We start from the raw sequence: 19053 nt of genomic DNA on the forward strand, positions 1-19053 counted from the left end.
TGACGGGCCAAAACTGTCAAATTAATGAAAGATAGGAGAAATTCGACAGTTCTAAGCTATCAAATCTGGGAACATCAAGAATTTTGATGGTCCTATACAGTCAAAATTCAATTTCTAAAATTTGTGGGCCTTGGCCCATCAATTTTTTCTGTCGAATTTTTCAATTTTCACGTAGTGCCAAGCCTTCTCATATACTAATTGAAAATGATCTAAATATCCTTTACTTCAACTTCTAATAGAAAGAACCTCTGAACTTCCCCTTAAAATCATTCATCTTCAAGTTCTTCAAGAATACAAGTAACCATAGTTTGCCCCCACACCCCCTTTAAGTTTTGTTGATGACATTGCCTCTTGGCTGGGCCTTCTCATAGACTAATTGAAAATGATCTAAATATACTTTTCTTCAACTTCTAATAAAAAAAACCACTCCCTAAAACCATTCATCTTATCTTCAAGTTCTTCAACTATACAACTAACCATAGTTTGACCCCGCACCCTGTTCAATTTTTGTTGATGACATTGCCTCTTGATTGGGACTTCTCATATACTAATTGAAAATGATTTAAATAGCTTCTTCTTGATGGCTACATTGTATAATACTAACAACCCTTCCATGGCTGCTATGCTTCTTCTTCTAGGGCTGCTAATGGCAAGCTTAGAATTTACAAGTCTCTCTCTCTCTCTCTCATGTTTATGTCGCTATTTGGTGTAGAGTCGCAATCCAGAACGGCATTCCGTTCCTAAAGCAACATACAGTGTCTACGTGGCATGTTTTGGTTGAAGATTAAATACATAGTGTTGCATGCAATATAGAACACGGCTTGGATAGGAGCCCAATGTATTTTTAAGTCCAACCAAAACGTTCCTATAGCAACATACGATGTCTACATGGTACGTTTTGGTTGGAGATTAAATACATTTTGTTGCATGCACTATAGAAAACAGCTTGGATAAGAGCCCATTGTGTTTTAAACTCCAACCAAACATGTCAAGTAGACACCTTTCCTATTCTATTGGAACAGAACACTGATTATAGCTTCACTAACCCTTCTAGGCACACCATATGGCGGAGGGAGAACCAGTTATAGCCGGTACACCCCAATACTCAGGGTAACCTCTAAAACAAGTTTTCCTACCACACAATGCGCCTAGAAGTCATTAGTCACAGCAGGAGTATAACCAAACAATCATATTATAGTTTTTTATATTTATAAATTTTGATTATTGATATTTTCTGTCCGAAAGATTTGACATTTTTTTCATCATGCATGGGTTTGGAATCCACTTTGGGCATATTTCTAAAGCCGTAGACAAGTTCAAATCCTACAGCTAAAAGTTGCTAACCCAGGATTAAATCTCATACATATGTGTTTATTGCCATTGACATAGTGAAGGCGGGACTATAGACAAAGTCTTCACGATCCATATAGCTGTATATGGGGGTCAGGTTTCTGTGACTCATGAAGAAAATATGACTCGTACGAAAATACATGATCCATTCATGTAAACACGAAATCCAATGATTGGGATTTATGTGTATCCTAATAATACATATCTCAGAGATACTTATCCCAAGGACAAGTAACAACCGTTGTATTTTATGTGTAAATGTTTGGGGACGTGTGTTTTTTTACCTAAGTCATTATTCATGAGTCATGGGAGCCTAGCCCATATATGTGTACTCTCATGCATTTTTATTGGGAATTCAAAGTTTTCTAATTCTTCGTTGATTTGATGAAGGTGTACAATCCATTGGAGTTTGTTACGGAAGGCTAGGGAACAATTTACCATCACAACAAGAAGTTGTCGAACTATATAGATCAAGGAACATAGCAAAGATGAGAATTTATGATCCAGACCAAGGAACTCTACAAGCCCTTAGAGGATCCAACATTGAAGTCATACTCGGAGTGCCAAATACAGATCTTCAACGTCTAGCTTCTGATGCTTCCGCCGCTAATACTTGGGTCCAGAGTAATATAAGGGACTATTCTAATGTAAGGTTCAAATACATTGCTGTTGGTAATGAAGTAAATCCTAGTGACTCGAACGCTGCAAATATATTGCCCGCAATGCGAAACATTTACAATGCAATTGTATCAGCTGGCCTACAAAATCAAATCAAGGTGTCTACCGCGATTGACACAGGTCTTCTGGGGGAATCCTATCCGCCATCGGCAGGTGCCTTCGGAGCCAGCGTGCGACCATTTATCGACCCAATCATAGCATTCTTAGTAACCAACCAAGCACCACTTTTAGCCAATGTGTACCCTTACTTCAGTCACGTCAGTAATCCCTCAAGTGTCCCTCTTGATTATGCTTTATTCAGTTCTACAATAGTTAATCAAGATGGTCAATATCAATATCGAAATCTGTTTGATGCTATTGTCGACGCTCTCTACTCTGCTCTAGAGAAGGCTGGGGGATCGGCTTTAGAAATTGTTATATCAGAGAGTGGATGGCCTTCCGCTGGTGGTGCTGCTGCATCAATCGACAATGTGCGAACCTACAACCAGAATTTGATCAACCATGTGAAAGGCGGTACACCGAAGAGGTCGGGAAGGCCTATAGACACTTATGTGTTTGCCATGTTCAATGAGAATGGAAAGAGTGCGGGGATTGAGCAAAATTTTGGACTCTTTTTTCCAAATGGACAACCTGTATACCCGATCAATTTCAGTTAATTAATAGAAAGATTAACGTGTATTAGTATGTGAATAAGAACTGTCTTGTCTCTGGCAGTAAAGGGGAAGAAAAACATTTCTCCAAACATGTAATGGAAATATGCCTATTAAAGGGCTGGTTATCTTAATAAAGAGTTGATACTTGATAATGTCATGGTGTCTTAGTTTTGTCTATTGGATTTTGAGTTGGATCCGTATTAAATTGGTATCAATCTGCTAAGAAATTTTAATTTATTATGACCTCGTAGGATTGTTTATTTTCATAAATGTTAAAAAAAAAAATATGCATGTTTGATTCAATAAGTTCTTAATCCTTGGATGATTAGCTTTGGACTATATTCACTATGGTGTGATCCTGACCATATTCCTAACCAGATCACACTATAGTCACAATATTCTCCATAAAATTTCCAAAAAGTTATAAAAGTCTACATAGAAGAATTCAACAGATTAAATTGTTGAATCAATAAATTGATTGATGATTTATCAATTAATCGTCAAATATGGTAACATTTTTATCCTTTAATCTCAAAATGCCATCTACTTTAACCTTCAAATCTCAAGAACAAACAAAAAGACAGATTTTGGGAAGAAACAAAACTAACCGCATTTGTTCAAATTAACATCATTTTTCCTAAACGAAGGTGGTCTAGTGGTTTAACCCCCCCCCCCCCCCCCTCCACTTAATTTGACCCATAGACTTTGACTCTTGACTAAACATAATTCTGATCTAAGTCCTTCATGTTGTCGGATCTTGGGTCGGGTGAATATTGGGCGTTGATCACTTTTAGCCCCACCATATAATTGAATCCGACTGTTAGATATCACTAGTCATAAATGGCCTCAATCACCATTGAATATGATTGATGAGTCACATGGACCAAATGTATTGTATACAAAGGAGTGCATCATACTCAATGCTCCAAAGAAGTACTGAATATATTATCTAAAGTCTAATTAAACATAAAAAAAATAAGAATCCTCATAATCTGACTTAGGCGTGTGGCATACTTAATTGATTTACCTGACATGACCGGCCCGAAGTCGTAGATGTGATCTCCTTAAGATACAAAACTGTACTTATTCATGGGAACTGTAGTTTTGTATCCCAAGGATAGCATGGTTCCCAAGCCTTTCATGTCAAGTAAATCTATTGAGTTGCCACATGGCTAAATTAGATTACACTACTCATAAAATAAAGGATTTCATGACGCCAAGACTTTTCAAAAGGGAGAGAGAGACCCAAGACTTGAAAGATGGACAGATTATGGAATGTACATGGAAATTATGATGATGAAAGTCTTAGTTTCTAGGGAGTGATTGATGGGGAAATTGTTAATTTTGGACCTCTCAATCTCTCTCTCTAGACGATGAAATTTGAAGACCAATGAAGAATCCCAACCCACCAGATTCGATCGAGAGCTTTATATGCCCCCTTGTATAGATTTGGCGAATCCACTGACTCACATCGAATACATATGCCTCTCTTGACAAAGTAGGTTCAAGGGGTAGTGGTGATTATGAGATATATAAGTAATTGTAGCTACTTCTCAATGGCTGCTATTCTGCTGCTTCTTGGACTGCTACTAGCTAGCTTAGAATTTACAAGTCACTCTCTCTCTCTCTCTTTCTTTGATAGACCGTGTGGGGGAGCTATAGCCGGTTACTTGGTTACCCTAGTACCTGGGGTGACCTCTCTCCTATCACACATGACGTCTAAGTGTACTACTGTGTGAGAAGGGAAAACTGGCTATAGTTGGTTACTCTAGTACATGGGGGTCACCTTTAAAACAAGCTTTCCCACCACACAGGATATCTACAAGTGTATTGTGTGGGAAGGGAAAATCGGTTATAACCAGTTACTTGGTTACCCTAGTACATGGGGTAACTTCTAAAATAAGGTCTACCCCACGACGTGCCTAGAAGTGTAAGTCGCAGAGGGAGCATTACTAACTATTAGATTATGGTTAGTCACGTAAATTTTGACTGATAATTCTGGTCACACGATATCAATTTTAGTCATTTTTTTAGAAGAGAGTTGCTATTGCCACACCAACTTTTACTAATGACACACCAATTCTTATTTAAATCACCAAAGGACTTTGATGACAATTCCATTAGCTCCTAAAAGTTTTGTTTTAACTATAAGGAACTATAAAAATTTGTTTCGTTCCATTCGGATCATGTTTGGTTATTTTAGACCTCAAATATGAAAATATCTAAGTTTAAGAAATTATATTTGGCCTAAATCTTACCTGGGATCCCGGTTACAAATCAGAACTCCAATAATGATGGTGTTAGTTCCTACAAATTTGTTTTCATTATATGAAATAATAGATATTGGTTTCATTCCATTCAAATCTCGTTTGCCGATTTTGGACATTAAAATAAAAAATTTCTAAGTTCATAAGCATATGTTTCTCCTAAACCTAAACTGGGGTCCCGATTACAAAGCAAAACCCCAATAATGATGCCGTTAGCTCTTACAGATTTATTTTTATTATACGGAATTATATAAATTAGTTTCATTCCTACTGGATCTCGTTTGGCAATTTTGGGTCTCAAACCCGAAGATATCTAAGTATGTAAGCATATATTTAGCCTAAACCTAAAATCAGGTCCCTATTACAAACTAGATCTCCGATGACAATGCCATCAGTTTCTACAGGTTTGTTTTCACAATACAGAATTATAGAAATTGGTTTTGTTCCATTCGGATCTTGTTTTCCCCATTTTGTACATCAAAATAAAAATTTTCAAATTTTGTAAGCATATGTTTGGCTAAAAATTAATCGGTCCCAGTTACAAATAAGAACTCTGATGATGATGTCGCCAATTCTTATAGGTTCGTTTTAACTAATACAGAACTATAAAAATTTGTTTTGTTCCATTCGGATCTCGTTTGGCCATTTTAGACCTCGAATCCGAAAATATCTAAGTTTACGAAATTATGTTTGGCCTAAACTTAACATGGGCTCCCAGGTTACAAATAGATACTCCAATAACGTGGCGCGAGTTCCTACAAATTTTTTTTCCTTATACAGAACTATAAAAATTAGTTTCATTCCATTCGGATCTCATTTACCTATTTTGGACATTGAAACTGAAAATTTTTAACTTTATAAACTTATGTCTGGCATATACATAAACCGGTGTCCCGATTAGAAATCAAAATCTCAATAATAGTGCCGCCAGTTCCTACATATTTGTTTTCACTATACGAAACTATAGAAATTAGTTTTGTTCTATTTAGATCTCGTTTGCCAATTTTGGGTCTCGAACCCGAAAATATCTAAGTATGTGAGAATATGATTAGCCTAAATCTAAAATCGAGTCCTGATTACAAACTGGACCTCTGATGACGATGCCACCAGTTTCTAAACGTTTGTTTTCACAATATGGAACTAAAGAAATTGGTTTCATTCCATTTGAATCTCGTTTGTCCATTTTGGACATTGAAACTGAAAAATTCTAAGTCTATAAGCATATGTTTGGCCTAAACCTAAATTGGGGTCCCGATTACAAACCAAAACCCGAATAACAATGCCATCAATTCCTACAAATTTTTTTTTTCACTATATGGAACTATAGAAATTAGTTTCTTTTCATTTGGATCTCATTTGCCAATTTTGGGCCTCGAACCCAAAAGTATCTAAGAATGTGAGCAATATTTTTCCTAAACTTAAAATCGGGTCTCAATTACAAAATAGACCTCCGATGAAGATGCCGTTAGTTTCTAGAAGTTTGTTTTCACAAAACGGAACTAAAGAATTTGGTTTCTTTCCATCCAGATCTCATTTTCCCATTTTGGACACCGAAACCGAAAATTTCTAAGTTTATGAGCATATGCTCGGCTTAAAACTAAATCAAATCCCAATTATAAACCAGAACTCCGATGATGATGCCGCTAGTTCCTATAGGTTTGTTTTAACTATACGAAACTATAGAAATTTGTTTTGTTCATTTGGATTTCATTTGATCATTTTAGACCTTGAATATGAAAATATCTAAGTTTATGAAATTATATTTGGCCTAAACCTAACATGGGGTCCTCGTTACAAACTGATACCCCAATAATGATGGCGCCAGCTTCTATAGATTTTTTTTTTCACTATACAAAACAATAGAAATTGGTTTCATTCCATTCAGATCTCGTTTGCCAATTTTGAATATTGAAACCGAAAATTTCTAAGTCTATAAGCATATGTTTGGCCTAAACCTAAATTGAGGTTCCGATTACAAACCGAAATCCCAATAATGATGTCGTAAGTTCTTACAGATTTGTTTTCATTATATGGAACGATAGAAATTAGTTTCGTTCCATTCAGATCTCGTTTGCCAATTTTGGACATCGAAACTGAAAATATCTAAGATTGTGAGCATATGTTCAATCTAAACCTAAAATTGGTTCCCGATTACAAACTAGACCTTCGATAACAATGTTATCAGTTTCTATAGGTTTGTTTCACAATACAAAACTATAGAAAAATTGGTTTTATTCCATTCGGATCTCGTTTGCCCATTTTGGACATCAAAACTTAAAATTTCTAAGTTTATAAGCTTATGTTCGACTTAAAATTAAACCGGATCCTGATTACAAAATAGAACTCCGATGACGTCAATTCGTATAGGTTTGTTTTAATTATAAGGAACTATAGAAATTTGTTTATGTCCATTCGGATATCGTTTGCCCATTTTGGACCTCAAACCCGAAAATATCTATGTTTACCAAATTATATTTGGCATAAACCTAAATTAGGGTCTTGGTTACAAACCAAAACTCTAATAATGATACTGTTAATTCCTACAAAATTGTTTTCACTATATGGAACTATAGAAGTTGGTTTCGTTCCATACAGATCTCAATTGCTAATTTTGGACCTCGAATCTGAAAATATTTAAGTTTATGAAATCATGTTAGGTCTAAACCTAAATAGTGGTCCAGTTACAACATACTAAAAAAAAAAAAATTAATTATCGTATTTTTTTTGAATAAAGACACTAATACGTCGATTTACCTTCATGGGCGATGTTTAATACCCCTATTGTTATCTGTATAAGAAAATAACATATTACGTCAATTTACCTTCTAGAACAATATATGTTGTGATGAGTACTCATATAACTAGAAAGAGTGAAGCCATCACTTGCTAATCCAAGTCTCACATTACGAGGTTCAAAACCAAAAGTCAGATACTCCTTATCTAAAACTTCCCATGCCATTGAGTCTGTTGGATGCTCATCACCTCGTCTTTTGTACGGCCAACGACATGCCATCTTATGTTCTTGGTTATTTTCGAAGACATAAACAACTTTTTAAACCTTGGTTTCAATGAAAAATGACGTAAAATCTTTGTAGCTATTTTCTTGTATTTTTTATATGAACTAGAAAGTTCTTTAGTTAACTAGCATCTAACCAATTTCCACCTAGACTCACCACATACCACACGTGCATTTGTAATCTTATGTTCCTTCAAGTATAAAATGCAATCATTTAGGTACGTATCTATCTTCGTGTAATGTAGACCATGATCTTGAATGATCTTGTTTGATTCATAGCGATTCTTAGGCAATTGTTCACTAATAGGTAGTACATTTTTTAACAACTCAAGCAACATGTCGATTGATTTGCTACTCCATCTATTATGACACTTCAAGTGTAACAACTTGACAATAAAAGATAATTTCGAGAATTTAGTGCAATCCAATTATAACCCATTCTCGGCATCCTTCAACATTTCGTACAAAACGAAAATTTCTATGTCTGTAAGCATATGTTTAGCCTAAAAGTAAATCAGATTTTGATTATAAGCCAGAACTTCGATGATGATGCTGTCAGTTCCTATAGGTTTGTTTTCACTATACAGAAGTATAGAAATTGGTTTCGTTCCATTCATATCTCGTTTCCCATTTTAGACATTGCAATCAAAAATTTCTAAACTTGCAAGAATACGTTCCGCATAAAACTAAATCGGGTCCTACTTACAAACCAGAACTCCAATGACAATTCCATGAGCTTTTAATAGGTTTGTTTTACTTATAAGGAACTATAAAAATTTGTTACGTTCCATTCGGATCACGTTTGGTTATTTTAGACATTGAATATGAAAATATCTAAGATTACAAAATTATCTTTGGCTTAAACCTTACCCGGGCCCCGGTTACAAACTAGAACTCCAATAATGATGGCGTCAGTTCCTACAAATTTGTTTTCACTATACAGAGCTATAGATATTGGTTTCATTTCATTCGGATCTCGTTTGCCCATTTTGGACATTAAAATCGAAAATTTCTTAGTTTACAAGCATATATTTGGCTTAAATTTAAATCGGGATTCCGATTACAAATCGAAATCCCAATAATGATGCTATTAGTTCTTACAGTTTTTTTTTTACTATACAAAATTATAGAAATTAGTTTCGTTCCAATCGGATCTTGTTTGCCAATTCTGGGCCTCGAACCCGAAGATGTGAGCATATGTTTAGCCTAAACCTAAAATCGGGTCCCGATTACTAACTACAGCTTCGATGACGATGCCATTAGTTTCTAAAGGTTTGTTTTCATAATACAGAACTATAAAAATTGGTTTCGTTCTATTCAGGTCTCATTTGCCCATTTTGGACATCGAAATCAAAATTTTCAAACTTCATAAGCATATGTTTGGCTTAAAACTAAACCGAGTCCTAGTTACAAATTAGAATTCCGATGATGATGTCGCCAGTTCCTATATGTTGGTTTAACTATACAGAACTATAGAAATTTGTTTCGTTCCATTTGGATCTCGTTTGACCATTTTAGACCTCGAATCTTAAAATATACAAGTTTACGAAAGTATGTTTGGCCTAAATTTAACATGGGGTCCCGATTACAAAACTGTACTCCAATAACATGGCGCTAATTCCCAAAATTTTGTTTTCACTATATGGATCTATAGAAATTAGTTTCATTCCATTCAGATCTTGTTTGCCTATTTTGGACGTTGAAACCGAAAATTTCTAACTTTATAAACTTATGTTTGGCCTAAACCTAAACCGGGGTCTTGATTAGAAATTGAAACCACAATAACAATGCCATTAGTTCCTACAAAAAAATTTTCATCATACGAAATTATAAAAATTAGTTTCATTCCATTTGGATCTCGTTTGCCAATATTGGGTCTGGAACCTGAAAATATCTAACTATGTAAGAATATGTTTAGCCTAAACCTAAAATTAGGTCCTGATTACAAATTAGACCTTCGATGATGATGCTTTTAGTTTCTAAAAGTTTGTTTTCACAATACAAAACTAAAGAAATTAGTTTCGTTCCATTCAGATTTCGATTTCCCATTTTGGACGTCAAAATCGAAAATTTCTAAGTTTGTAAGCATATGTTCGGCTTAAAACTAATCAGGTCTCAGTTATAAACTAGAACTCCAATGATGATGCCATTAGTTCCTATAGGTTTGTTTCAAATATACGAAACTATAGAAATTTGTTTCATTCATTTGGATATCTTATTGCCATTTTAGACCCAGAATTTGAAAATATCTAAGTTTACAAAATTATGTTTGGCCTAAACCTAACATGGGGTCCCAGTTACAAACTGGTACTCCAATAACGTGGCACAAGTTCTTAGAATATTTTTTTCAATATATGGAGCTATAGAAATTAGTTTCATTCCATTCGGATCTTGTTTGCCTATTTTGGACATTGAAACTGAAAATTTCTAACTTTATAAACTTATGTTTGGCCTAAACCTAAACGTGGTCCCGATTAGAAACTGAAACCCCAATAATGATGTTGTCAATTCCTATAGATTTGTTTTCACTATACGAAACTACATAAATTATTTTCGTTCCATTTAGATCTCGTTTGCCAATTTTGGGTCTCGAATCCGAAAATATCTAAGTTTGTGAGAATATATTTAGCCTAAACCTAAAATCGGGTCCCGGTTACAAACTAGACCTCCGATGACGATGCCACCAGTTTCTAAAAGTTTATTTTCACAATACAGAACTAAAGAATTCGAATCTCATTTACCCATTTTGGACATTGAAACCGAAAATTTCTAAGTTTATAAGCATATGTTTGGCCTAAACTTAAATCGGGATTCCAATTACTAATCAAAACCCCAATAACGATGTTGTCAGTTCCTACAGATTTTTTTTTCACTATATGAAACTATTGAAATTAGTTTTGCTCCATTCGGATCTCGTTTGCCAATTTTGAACTTCGAACCCGAAAATATCTAAGTATGTGAGCAATGTTCATCCTAAATCTAAAATCAGATCCCGATTACAAACTAGACTTCTGATGATGATGTCGTCAATTTTTAGAAGTTTGTTGTCACAATACGGAACTAAAGAAATTGGTTTCATTCCATTTGGATATCGTTTTCCCATTTTGGACATCAAAACCAAAAATTTCTAAGTTTGTAAGTATATGTTTGGCTTAAAGCTAAATCAAGTCTCAGTTACAAATCAAAACTCTGATGACGATGCCATTAGTTCCTATCGGTTTTTTTTAACTATACGAAATTATAAAAATTTGTTTCGTTCATTCGGATCTCGTTTGGTCATTTTAAACCTTGAATATGAAAATATCTAAGTTTACGAAATTATGTTTGGCTTAAACCTAACATGGGGTCCTGGTTACAAACTGACATTCCAATAATGATGGTACCAACTTTTATAGATTTTTTTTCACTATACGGAACAATAGAAATTGGTTTCATTCCATTCAGATCTCGTTTGCCCATTTTGGATATTGAAACTAAAAAGTTCTAAGTTTATAAGCATTTGTTTGGCTTAAACCTAAGTCGGGGTCTCGATTACAAATTGAAACCCCAATAACGATGTTGTCAGTTCCTACAAATTTGTTATCACTATACGAATCTATATAATTTAGTTTCATTCCATTCGGATCTCGTTTGCCAAATTTGGACATTGAAATCGAAAATATCTAAGTTTGTGAGCATATCTAGCGCAAACCTAAAATTGGTCCCCAATTACTAACTAGATCTTCGATAACAATGCTATCAGTTTCTACAGGTTTATTTTCATAATACAAAACTATAGAAAAATTGGTTTCATTCCATTAAGATCTCATTTGCTCATTTTAGACATCGAAACCTAAAATTTCTAAGTTTATAAGCTTATGTTTGACTTAAAATTAAACTGGGTCTCAGTTACAAAATAGAACTCCGATGATGATGCCGTCAATTCCTATAGGTTTGTTTTAATTATAAGCATCTATAGAAATTTGTTTTGGTCCATTCGGATATCGTTTGCCCATTTGGGACCTCAAACCCGAAAATATCTATGTTGACTAAATTATATTTGGCATAAACTTAAACTAAGGTCCCGGTTACAAATCGAAACTCCGTAAACGATACCGTTAATTCCTCCAAATTTGTTTTCACTATATGGAACTATTGCAATTGATTTCGTTCCCTACAAACCTCATTTGCTAATTTTGGACCTCGAATACGAAAATATCCAAGTTCACAAAATTAAGTTAGGCCTAAACCTAAATTGTGGTCCCGTTACAACAAACTAAACAAATTAATTATCATATATTTTTTTTAATAGAGACACTAATACGTCGATATACCTTCATGGATAATGTTTAATACCCCTCATGTTATCTGTAAAAGAAAATAACATATTATGTCGATTTACCTTCTAGAATAACATGTTATGTGCTGTGAGGAGTACTCATGTAATTGAAAAAAGTGAAGCCATCACTTGTTAATCCAAGTTTTATATTAAGAGGTTTAGAACCAAATGTCAGATAACCCTTATCTAAAGCTTCCCACATCATTGAGTCTGTTGGATGCTTCATCATCTCGTCTTTTGTACAACCATTGATGTGCCATTTCATGTTTTCAGTTGTTTTTTAAGATATAAATAACCTCTTAGACCTTGGTTTCAATGGAAAATGACGCAAAATCTTTACGAGTTTTTATTTTATTTTTTAGATGAATTAGAAGGTTCCTCAGTTGACTAGCATCGAATCAATTTCCACCTAGACTCACCACATACAACAGATGCATTTGTGGTTTTATGTTCCTTCTAGTATAACATGTAGTCATTCGGGCATGCAACTATCTTCATATAATGTAGACCAGATCTCGAAGCATCTTCTTCGATTCATAGTGATTCTTAGGCAATTGTTTACCAATAGGTAGTACATTTTTTAACAACTCAAGCAACATGTCAAATGATTTGTTACACCATCCATTATGACAGTTCAAGTGTAACAACTTGACAATGAAAGATAATTTCGAGAATTTAGTACAATCCAGTTATAACTCATTCTTGGCATCCTTCAACATTTTGTAAAATCTACTTGCATTTTGATTTGGTTTTTCAAGACCATCCTCATTCAATTCGTCAACCTCTCTAGGATTATAGCTTGGAATTGTTTTTGTTTGATTGCTCGTACAAAATTGCCAATAAGACTATACTATTTTGGCAAATTTCTCAGATGATGTTTGGAGTTTAAATAGAAAAAATATAAAACAACAAACCTCAAATCAATAGCAATGATATATACTATCGCTATATATTAAAAATAAAATAATTCATGCAATGATCATCCAAGAATTTTCAATAATTTTAGTTTTCTACAATGTAGTGTACATTTAATGTAATGCAAGAATTTTTGTAATTCGAAAAATTAAATAATGTGGATTTTCGTTTACAATATTAGCTTTTCTCATCCTTTTTATTAGAATGAGAGAAGACGAAGTTGTTGGACACCAAAATTTTGAACCCTCAAATGCCCCATCATTACTTTTCAACTTAATACAATTAGGGTCATATTGGTCCAAAACCAAGAAAATTGCAATCCAAGATCCAATAATTAGGTTGGTTATTTTTCAAACTCACAAAAATATCATTTTTCTATGTAATCTTTAAAATCCATTTAATTAATGTAGATACACAAACTTTGACTACCTCGAGATTTGTCACAACACCTAGCGATCTTTACCTTTAATGCTTTTATGTGTTCTTATAACAACACCTCTCAGACGCCCACATCAGATTTAAGAAAAATAGTATAGGATTTTTAAGGGAGAAGAGCATGTACTTTTAGTGTGTTGGGGCGAAGCCATGATTTTCTTTCAAGGAAGGGGAAGGGGAAGGGGAAGGGGGAGGGGGGACAAATGATAATTAATTGGCTATGATGAAGTGCTTGAAAATGATTGATTTATGAGAGAAAATTCAAGCGCATTCGATTAAGAGTTTGAAGAAAAAAGCATTTACGATATTTATCATTAGTCTCTGAGAAAAGACCATGTCAAAGGCCAATCTTATCAATTTTTGAAACACTGCCAGTATACCAAATATTCACTAAAAGCCTAAATGCCCTTGACTTTGGTCTTTTCTAATTCACTAATTCAAAATGATCTTAATACACTCAATTTTAACCTGAAACCAAAAGCTTTTTTATTTCTCTTCCCAAAAGTAGTAATTTCTGGCTTTTGGGTATTTTTACCCGGTCTACAACCTTAAAATATATATATATATTAATATAAATAAGATAAAAAATTTTAAGAAGAAAATGATGGGATTTTTCGTCGAAAAATATTAGAATTTTTTATTTTTTAACAATGAATTAAGGTGAGATACAAAATGATGAATTGAAGATGAGGTTAAATAAAGTTAACTTAATTTAATATAAATATTGAAGAGCTTGAAATGGGTTAAGTCTTACTAACATAGTAAGATTTTAAGCCTTACTAGGTTGTGTTGTAGAATTTTAACATTACCCATGTATTTATAGGGTTTGAACCCTAGGATCCCTTTTGATCCTCTTAATTTCCAAGTCCATCTTAAATTGTTTTAGTAGGCTGTGTTTTTATTAGGAATGTATGTAGTCTAGATTCCATTTCTATTTTGGGGCTATTCCCTTTAAAATAGAGATCTTCCGGATTTGTCTCTACCATATCCTTGATTTTCAAGGATTTGACTGACCAATCCTATCTGTCATATGTCCCATTCTATTTTCTCGATCCTTTGAGGTTTACCCCTTTTCGAGATGTGATCCGTCCTATTTGATAGCGCTTGCTTCATTGGACTCAGATAGAAAACCTCATAACCTTTTAATCTTTCCTAATTCCAATCTGCCACATGTTAGCTTCTAATGCCCTATGAAAAATATCCTATACAATTAATATTTTAAATTACAAATTCGCTGTTAAGATATATGTGCCTTTGCACATGCCACCTTCTAGTTATAATAGTAATAGTAATAGAATAAATATACTTTTTAGACCATCCAACCCAAGGGCGGAGTTAGGTTTAATGATTTAAAAACCCCTTTACATTTGGTAAATATTTGAGATACCCTTAAGTTTTTAATTGAATGACAGCCCGTTTAACTTTGTTTGGGGCTTGCAATGGGTCAAGTGTGGGTCGGATGAAGCATACATCCATATCCATCTCTATATTTGGATATCTGTATCTTATTTGTTACGCACTATTTTCAAGGATATCCATATTCAATTATTTATCCAATTTTTTTTAAAGAATATACATATCCGACTTGTACACAAATTTCAAGTGATTATATATCTCGTATTGTGAAGTTGATGGAATAAGCTTAATTTTGGATTATACATATATCTTACGATGAGTTTATCATATTAAATCGGATAAACAGATTAATTTTTGTTTTAAATAAAGGAATAACATTTTTAGAGCTTTAATTGAAATATAAATGTGACACGTTTTGAGATGTGGGCATGTGGTTTTCACCATTCTCCCTAGATGTGCATAATTCAGACTCAATTGCTATCATTAGAGTCATGGACTAGAGAAGTGTCCAATTCCTATAATAACATACACCATCTCTGTGCACGGTTTGGTTGGAGATTAAACACACTGGATTGCATGCTATATAGAAAATGGCTTGCTTAGGAGTTCGATGTGTTTCAAACTCCTACATTACTTGACCTTGATTCTTCTTCTTCTTATTATTATTAGCATTTGTGTTTTTGTAATTTAAAAACATTAATTAAGATTATTTTGAAGATAATATTATTTAATTTAATAATTTTAGAAAACTTGCTCGTTTGGCCATTAATGATTGTGGGATGGTAATTTTATCCGTCTTAACAAAAAATTAAATTTAAATATCAAGGCCTTTTAGTCTTTCAAATTTTTATGTCCACGAACACTTATTCAATCTTCTTCCATTGTAATAATGAGAAGAGATCAAGATGAAGGATAATAAATAGAAGAGTCGGATTCGATGGACTCAAAAAAAAACACACGATCTTGGTCCTGTATATACAACATTTAATGGTTGGAATTTTAAACCTCCTGAATAATACATATCTCGAGAAATTTTATATTTACAAAGTCTAGATGTTGTATTATTTCTTAAGAGTCGTGATAATCTGATGCTCCCCTCTGACATACACCCCATCATAGAACCGTAGATATTTTGCTTGGGAATACATACGAAATTTATGGTTCTATGTATGTTGAGGCAAATGATCTACACTTTTGTAATGGGGGCATATTGGGGGGGAGGATGCAGAAATGAATAATGATTTTTGACACTCCTTCTAACATATGACCCCCTACGCCCTCATCATAGAACCATAGATTATTTGCCTTGGGGTACATGTAATTAATCATAAATCATTTTATTATGTATCTTGAGGATATGATTTACGATTCTATGATGGGGGCTTATGTCAGATTATCACGACTCTTTTCTTAAAACTTAAGTCAACTAAATTCTCAATTTGCTTTTTGAGGATTAGTTCAAACTTTCCCAGGAACCTGTTTTTTTTTTTTTTTTTTGGGGGGGGGGGGGGGCAATGATTGTGAAGGACTCTTTATTGAAAATATGTACTGATTAGTTCCTTAGAAAAGAATACGGACTATTTAAGTCTTATTTAATAAAGTAATCACCTATTAAGGATCTATTGAAGATTTTTTAAGAAAAATACTTGAAATACCCTTTTAACAACTTTACAAAGTGATTTAATCTAAAAATATACCGAATCAAATAAAAAAAGATTGACCAATTATTTGGTTATTAATATTTTTGTGAAAAATAAAAAATATATTTTTATTTATTAAAATCTATCTATAAATTCAATTTAATTTTATTTGACTCATTTGAGTAGACTTGTTATTTTTTTAGTTGAATCAATTCCATGAACATTAAAGTCGAATTTTAAAATAATATTTTAATTATTTAAAATTATTTATATTTTTTTAGTAAATCTACCATACATAGATCAAATTAATTAGATGTTGATGATAATCATACTCATCTCTTTCATCATCATCATCTATGTAAGTTAAAAACACTAATTTTGGATAGAGAAAACAATGATTTATTTATTTATTATTATACGACGGATGACCTTGGTCAGGGATATGCCATTAATTTTAAAATATGGGATTACTTAAATATTTTTAAATAAACATGTTTCTCTAACCCTCAAAATTTGTTGAAAGGGTAATTTGCTGCATTTTCGTTTAAAAAATCCTTTTTAGACCAATATTTGATAAAATGACAACTAAAGAGTTCAGATTTTTTCATAAGGAACTTTTTAGTATATATTTTCAAAAAATAGGTTTTTGGGTTGATTATCCTTTTTTTAAATTTTAGAATAATATTGAAGTGAGTTCAAGTTAGAATCTCGTATCGCACTTCTTGACATGTTGTCCCTTTTTTAATTTTAGAATAATATTGAAGTGACTTCAGGCAAGAACCTCATATCGCACTTCTTGACATGAAAATGTATGGAACCTTCATCTATGATTTCCGTACACTTTATGGGAAAAAAGAAAAAAAAAAAGAACTGCAAAATGAGATTTCAAATTGAGGCCAAGCCAGAATGACTCCTTTTTTTTTTTTTTTTATAATATAAGTTGTGGGTCACGTAACGTAATTTCTATATCTACCGTTACACCGTTTTAAAGGACTCTTTTAAATATATATATTTGACTTTTGTCCTTTAATAGGGACGCCATCAATATTCCGTGCATATCCACCATAAATCACGGGTTTTGAACCACGTTTTAAAGACTTTTCAATTAAGTATGTGGCCACCTTTTGGTGGACAATTCATCCACCAAGATTCCAACCCGATATCCAAATACCCAATAGACCCGATCCATTTTAGTAATATTTGGTCCACCTTTAACTATGTTGCTTGGTTTGTGGATTAGAATTAAATATTTTTGGTTGGTCACCCTTGATTGAACCCGTTTGTAGGTTTGGCAGAGATAAATTGTTAGGAAAATTACATAAAAGGATCCTTACGAAAGTATTTATTTCTAAATAATCCCTAAATTTTGACCATTAGTTTGATATGACATTTAGTAAATTTTTTATTTCTTAATGGTCCCTCATTACTAGCGAACTCACCACTTTTTTATTTGTTGTTGAGTTCGTGATCACTTTTTATTTATTGTTAAATTGGATGCTTTTTTATTTAGTGCAAGTTCACATTTTTTATTGTCGAGTTAACCATTATTTATTGTTGAACTCGATACTAGTAAAACTCACCCATTTTCAATTTTCTAATTTTTTTTGCCTAAAATATATTTCAATTCAAAAGAACTATTCTTGATCGATTTTCATTCAAAAATTAAGAAAAGAAAAATGCAAAATCTTAATTTTTTTACATACATCTTCAAAATATATGAACAAACCCTTGAAAATGACTTCTTCTTGCATCTTAAATACTTCCCGATGAAATGGTGTTTTTGAAACTTGATTGAGATGCTAAAAATTCAATTTATTTATTTATGAAAATGATGCATTCTAACAGTTAAGGCATTTAATCGTGAGAAATGTGAGAGTAATATAAGATCCACTGACTATTCAGAAAAAAGAAAAAAAGTTTACTAAATGGATTATTAAGAGACTGCTCAAACATAGGGACGATTTAGAAAAAAGTCCCTCCTCTATGGCCCTTTAAGTATTTTCCATTCATTTTTATTTTTATTTTTTTTACCATTATTAATTCTATTCAATAATTGGTTTGATTTGATCTAGCTAGTTGGAATGCATCTAGACGACTATTAATATTAATCTTGTATTATAGTTGGTTCTCCACTTCCATTGACTTGGATTTTTCTCGATCTGCAAATAATTGTTAGGTAGATTCTTGACTGCAATGAACAAAACAAATAAAGGTGGCCCAAATGACAAAATACGATGGCTAGATATCCTCACACTCTATTTTTGTTTTTTAGGTGATCCCATTGGGGGATTTGAACCATCAATAGTGGGCTATTCATGATACAGCCACGCTCACCACGGATTGAACTTGATTGATGAATCGAATGGATCTCATAGGTGGTATTATTCTCAATGCTCCAAAGGAGTACTGAAAATTGTAACCAAAC

The 19053-nt window shown here is 33.1% G+C and overlaps 1 protein-coding gene across 1 annotated transcript; it reads left to right on the top strand.

The window, feature by feature from the left end:
• Positions 1-572: 572 nt before the first annotated feature.
• On the top strand, positions 573-2699 carry LOC147383974 (glucan endo-1,3-beta-glucosidase-like). The gene is made up of 2 exons (XM_086426034.1): positions 573-668; positions 1741-2699. The coding sequence occupies exons 1-2, from the start codon at positions 581-583 to the stop codon at positions 2682-2684; spliced, it is 1032 nt and encodes a 343-aa protein (XP_086282160.1). The 5' UTR covers positions 573-580; the 3' UTR covers positions 2685-2699.
• Positions 2700-19053: the final 16354 nt, after the last annotated feature.

Source organism: Akebia trifoliata, chromosome 15 (assembly GCF_017979445.1).
Source record: "Akebia trifoliata isolate Shusen 1 chromosome 15, ASM1797944v1, whole genome shotgun sequence".
Lineage (NCBI taxonomy): Eukaryota > Viridiplantae > Streptophyta > Magnoliopsida > Ranunculales > Lardizabalaceae > Akebia > Akebia trifoliata.

Coding starts and splice junctions, on each gene's coding strand:
- LOC147383974 (XM_086426034.1), top strand. CDS start 581: ATGGCTACATTGTATAATACTAACAACCCTTCCATGGCTGCTATGCTT. Junction 669..1,740: donor GGCAAGCTTAGAATTTACAA/GTCTCTCTCTCT, acceptor GATTTGATGAAG/GTGTACAATCCATTGGAGTT.